Raw genomic sequence first — 5,873 nt, forward strand, 5'->3', positions numbered from 1 at the left:
AATAATAGGCAAAGATTTTTTTCTTTTCCTTAGCACATATACACACAAAAAGATGCGCTGGAAATATTTTCGTGAAAAAAAAAAAAAAAGGCTTTATATATTAAAAAAAAAAAAAAAAAGTTGCTACTCCTGCAGCCCTGTTTGTCAGAAGGGATGTCAGGGCGCTCACAATACCTGCGATTGATGAGGCGGAGGGGCCAATCAGCGGCGGGAGGCGGCCGTGCGCGCCCTTCGTTGGCGGGGCCGGGGGGAGTTACGCGGGGAAGGGGGAGCCGCCGGCGGCCAATGAGCGCCCACGTCCGCCCGCACGTCGCTCCGCCCCCGGCTCCCATTCATCAAGGGGGGGGACGGTGTCGTCTTTTCAATTCATTTATCTGCAGGAATGATTGCCGCTATCAGTCTCGCGTTCACCGCCCGGCTGAGGAGGTGAAAGTTTCTCCCCAGGAAGATAAACCGCAAAAGACAATATTGTGCATGATTTGCGCCTTTTTTTGCAAAGCGAAAAAAAAAAAAGCCCCCCCCCCAAAAAAAATCGGGGAGAGTGTGGGGAAGCTCGAAGAGGACAGAGAAACAATCTCTCGGCCACTTTGCAACATTCCTATAGCCAAAAAAATCACTGAAGGAAGTTTCTTTTTTGTTTTGGTTTTTTTTTTTGCTGCCCGTGTTGATCTCTCTCCGTTATTGTTATTTGCAGGCAGTTTATTTTTGAGCCCACCCAACCCCCCCCCCCTTCCCCACTTAAACCTCCCTGAAAAGTCAAAGCAGAGAGACAGTGAATATTTTTGGGGCACATTTTTATTATTATTTGCAACTGCGAAGATCTCTTCCCCCCTTCAGCACCAGCCTCTTTTTTTTTTTCGTCTTCCCCCTTTTTTTTTTTCTTCCCCCTGCGCTGATGCCGAAGGGGGTGTTTTTGATGTGGTTGCTTTCGTGGTGATCGTCGCTGACTTTCCAAAGAGGGTGTTTTCGCCGCCGCCGCCGCTGCTGCTGCTGCTTCTCTCCGCGTTGTGTGTGTGCGCGCGTGCTTTTTTTTTTGGTTGCTGCATCGACGCTGGGAAGATGCTTCTGGATGCTGGACCGCAGTATCCCGCCATAGGAGTCACTACCTTCGGATCCTCTCGCCACCACTCCACGGCCGATGTCACGGACAGAGAAGTGGGGCTGGGGATCAACCCCTTCGCCGACGGCATGGGCGCCTTCAAAATCAACCCCAGCACCCACGAGCTAGCCTCGGCCGGCCAGACCGCCTTCACCTCGCAGGCGCCCGGCTACGCGGCGGCGGCCCTGGGGCACCACCACCACCCGACCCATGTCAGCTCCTACTCCAGCGCCGCCTTCAACTCCACCCGGGACTTTCTGTTCCGCAACCGCGGCTTCGGGGAGGCGGCGGCCGCCAGCGCCCAGCACAGCCTCTTCGCCTCAGCCGCCGGCAGCTTCGCCGGACCCCACGGACACACCGATGCCGCGGGACATATACTTTTCCCGGGGCTACACGAACAAGCCACCAGCCACGCTTCGCCAAACGTGGTGAACGGGCAGATGCGCCTGGGCTTCTCCGGAGACATGTACGGCAGACCCGACCAGTACGGCCAGGTCACCAGCCCCCGCTCCGAGCACTACGCCTCGACCCAGCTACACGGCTACGGCCACATGAACATGAACATGGCAGCACACCACGGGGCAGGGGCCTTCTTTCGTTACATGCGGCAGCCCATTAAACAGGAACTCATCTGTAAGTGGATTGAGCCCGAGCAATTGTCAAACCCCAAAAAGTCCTGCAACAAAACTTTCAGCACGATGCACGAGCTGGTGACTCATGTCACGGTGGAGCACGTTGGAGGACCCGAGCAGTCCAATCACATATGTTTCTGGGAAGAGTGTCCAAGAGAAGGGAAACCTTTCAAGGCCAAATATAAACTTGTAAATCACATCAGAGTCCACACAGGTGAAAAACCTTTCCCCTGCCCTTTCCCAGGCTGTGGCAAAGTGTTTGCCAGATCAGAGAATCTCAAAATACACAAAAGAACTCATACAGGTACGGTAACCTTCTCTGTAGCTTTTCTCTCTGCGAGTGGAAGCGCCGAGCGCCGGGGCCGGAGCGGGGCGCAGGGACGGGCCGGGGGGGCCGGGGCGCTGCTTGGCTGAGGGTCGGGCTGGCCGGGGGGGGGGGGGGGGGGCGGGCGGCGCGGGGGGTGTGTGTGTGTATGGTCCAGGGCCACTGATTTTTCCGGGAGAGGCCGTCTCGGAGCTCCGCGGCAAAACGAGCTCGGTCACAGCCACGCCAGCAGCAGCAACAAAAAGAAAATTATCCCTGCCGAGGCAGAGGGGGAGAAAGGCAGGGTTTGCTGCCGGGCTTGTTAGGGCGGGGGGCCGGGGGTGGTGGTGGGGGGAGAGGATCGCAGCAACCTGTCCTGTTTAAATTTATAGGTTTTAATTAATTGTTGTTCGGCAGTTTTGACTGTGGCACGATGAGAAATTGTGCTAAATATTGCTGGCAGCTCATCCGTCTCCCCTCTGCAATTCAGGGCTTGGTAAATATTTAATTCTGAGGAGCGATTTTAAATAAACCGAGCCCGGCGCGTTAGTGTGTTATTGTTGTGCGGAGGGCAGGCGCCGGGATCCCTGAGAACTTTTCCCCATCGCGGGAGGTGGGAAGGCAGCCGCCCCTGGCTGGGCGAGCTCTCCCCCCCGCTCCTACCCCCGGGCGCCGAAAGGCAGCGCCGCTTTCCCGAGCGCTTTTGCAAGAGGGTTTGTGGGGCTGCCCTGGCATTGTATTCCCCGGCCGGATAATTTTCAATATTGCAAGAAAATACGGGGGAGGGGGCAGGGTGGGTGGGAGCGTAAAATATCACGAGAATGAGCTATAAAAACGGAAACTAGACACTGAGGATCGTGTGTAAATACCACCACGCCTGCTCTCTCGCTCGGAGCGTTGCGAGGAGGGAGAGGTGCCCAGGGCTGGGGTTGCAAATGAAACTAGCCCTTCCAAAGGGGGAAAAGAAAAAAAAAAAAGTTATTTAGCTCCCCCCTCGTCCGAAATGGGCACTGAGTTGGGGTCGGAGGTGTGGAAAGAACAGAGAAGAGGAGCAAGGCTTTGGGATTTGAGCCTCGTTGAAGTTAGAAAGTTGCAAGTGTTTGAAATGGAGCCCTGGGCTCCCGTCCGGCGGTGCGATGGGGACAATGAGCGATCCGGCCGGCCCTGCTTAATCAGATCCGTTTCCCCCCCCCCCTTCCCTCTGCAATAGGTGAAAAACCATTTAAGTGTGAGTTCGAGGGCTGTGACAGGCGCTTTGCAAACAGCAGCGACCGCAAAAAGCACATGCATGTGCACACTTCCGACAAGCCCTATCTCTGCAAAATGTGTGACAAGTCCTACACGCACCCCAGCTCCCTCAGAAAGCACATGAAGGTAAATGGAGGGCGCCCGCTGTGCGGGGCTCGGACGTCGCCTCGGGCCTGGCCGGGGGAAAGGGCTGCGGGGACGGTGGGCGGCAGCGCCCGGGCCGGGGGGCGGCGGCGCGGTGGTGCCTGCGGGCGGAGCGCGGCCCGGGGCCGGCCGGCTGCGCGGCTCCGCGCTGCTGCGGCCCGGCCCCGGCCCCGGAGTCCGCCCCGGGCCCGGCGGGCCGCGCCGCCCCCCGCCCGGCCGCGCTCGGCCACGGCCCCTCGGGCAGGGCCTTTTGTCGGTGCGTTTTACCCGGGGAGGGGAGGGGGGACAGTGCGAAGAGGCAGCCGGTGGGCGCTGCCCGGCCTTCCCCGCCGGGCCGGGCCGGGGCAGGGGGAGCGGCCGGGGCCGGCGGGGAGCCCCGCGGGGATGCCCGAGCCCGCGGCTCGGAGCTGGGTCCCGTTGTCTGGCGCGTCCCCAGCCGCAGGCGCCCGCCGCCAGGGCCTCCGTCCTCCGCCGCGCTCTATTTCTGCCCGGGTTTTCTCTTGCAGGTCCATGAATCATCCTCGCAGGGGTCCCAGCCTTCTCCTGCCGCCAGCTCAGGCTACGAGTCCTCCACCCCTCCAACCATCGTGTCTCCATCCACAGAAAACCAGACCGCCAGCTCCTTATCCCCTTCCTCCTCCGCAGTCCACCACACGTCCAGCCACAGCACGCTTACATCAAATTTTAACGAATGGTACGTCTAAAACGCTAAAACAAAACAACAAAAAACACACAAAACGAAACAAAACAAAAATACCCCAAGCGAGCAAACAAATACCCTATTTAAAGACTCCAAAAATAATGAACACGTTGAAGTCAGAATTTAAATGAGCAAACAAAAAAAATATGCTGCCAGTAGACCCAGGACTGAGTAAAATGAAGACTTCATTTTAATTTTTTTCCTTTCTTTCTTTTTTTCCTCTCTTTTATTTATCTTTTTTCTTTTTCTTTCTTTTTTTTTTTCTTTTTCCTTTTTTTTTTTTGACTGTTCTGCTCTGCTCTGTTCCAAGGCTTGGTAGGCGAAGGGGTTAGTAGAATGCATAAGAAGACAAGGTTACCAGGGCAAATGCCAACTGTATAGGGCTTTACTGGAAACCACTGATTAGAGATCTCCAACTGCATGTCTGCTCGGGCAGCGGCCTTCCCCCCCATCCCCTCTTGTAAATACAGAATTATTAGCTTCAAAAACAAAACAACAAAAAAATGTACTGTTTGATTTTGTAAATAGTTATATCGCAAGTTGAATAAGGGGATATGTGGATTTGTGGTCTTTGCATATATGTGGGGGGAGGGGCGGGCGGGCGGGAGCGACGGCGGGGGGGGGGGCGGAGGTGGGGGGGGCAGAGGGAAGAGGTAGAAATTCAACTATTTGTACTGAATGGCAAGAATGTTCTAGTAAATGTGTACCAAAATGTGAATTACTTTGTATTATTACAGTCTAAACGTCGATCTAACAGAATATTATTGGTATTAATGTGCTTTTTTGTATAAAGTGCAACATTTTGTCCCAAAGTCCAGTCTAAGTAGTGCAGTAAAATGTTGTTACACGTCCTGTCAAGAAATTCGTATAGTGAAAGCCTGGATCTGCGTGTCAAACTGTTACATTTGTTTATGTAAAGTGATATTAAAAAAAAAAAAAGATATAAACTATATCTGTCCGTTGCTTTTGGCAAATACAAGAACATAATGTATATAAATCCTAATTTCCATATTTATCCGCATGTAAAGGTCCGGTTATACATGTTACAAGATATTCAATATTTATGGCTAGAAGAATTGGTATGTAAAATTTAGTTTACAGAACTGTTTGGTAACATTTCGTACCTTATTAAAGATTCTTAAATCCCACGAATTGTGGTAGGAATTCTTATTCACTAAGTCAACCTGCTGCAACTCCAACTAGCTTTAGGATATTAGAATAAAACTGTCCCAGTTTTTCACTGCTTTCCATTATGTCATCACTAAAGCAGCGAAGGTGATATAAATGTGATAAATGAAAGGATCCCTGCTGGCATTACTATAGTGTGTAATTAGTATTTATATCAAAATTTATGAAACAAATTTTCGGCCGCAGTATAATTTAAATGACCTTTGCAGACATAGAATAACAACCATAAAAATAACAGAAATAGATTGCATATGCTACATAAATATTAATGTGGGGAATTGTTTCACGAGAAGTGCTGCACTCCAACACTGCCCATGAATCTGCATAGACTGGGTCCCTAAATTAAATTAATTCGGATAACATATATTAGAAGATTTAAAACAGAGGAGATTTTGGTTGCTATTTTAATTTAAGGCATTTATGACCATAACTAATTCTCAGACCGTGGATTCATGACTTTCCTTGGGCCTTTTACTCCAAGAAGTACAGCACTGTTTCACGAAGGCCGTTGTTGTTGTTGGGTGTGTTTTTTTGGTTTGTTTTTGGGTTTTTTCTTTT

At 52.1% G+C, this 5,873-nt stretch overlaps 1 protein-coding gene across 1 annotated transcript; it reads left to right on the forward strand.

Moving 5' to 3' along the window:
* Positions 1 to 382: 382 nt before the first annotated feature.
* On the forward strand, positions 383 to 5,279 carry ZIC1 (Zic family member 1). The gene is made up of 3 exons (XM_005443654.2): positions 383 to 2,035; positions 3,246 to 3,409; positions 3,934 to 5,279. The coding sequence occupies exons 1-3, from the start codon at positions 475 to 477 to the stop codon at positions 4,129 to 4,131; spliced, it is 1,923 nt and encodes a 640-aa protein (XP_005443711.2). The 5' UTR covers positions 383 to 474; the 3' UTR covers positions 4,132 to 5,279.
* The last annotated feature ends 594 nt before the right edge of the window (positions 5,280 to 5,873 follow it).

The sequence above is a fragment of the Falco cherrug genome, chromosome 11 (genome assembly GCF_023634085.1).
Source record: "Falco cherrug isolate bFalChe1 chromosome 11, bFalChe1.pri, whole genome shotgun sequence".
Taxonomy (NCBI): Eukaryota; Metazoa; Chordata; class Aves; order Falconiformes; family Falconidae; genus Falco; species Falco cherrug.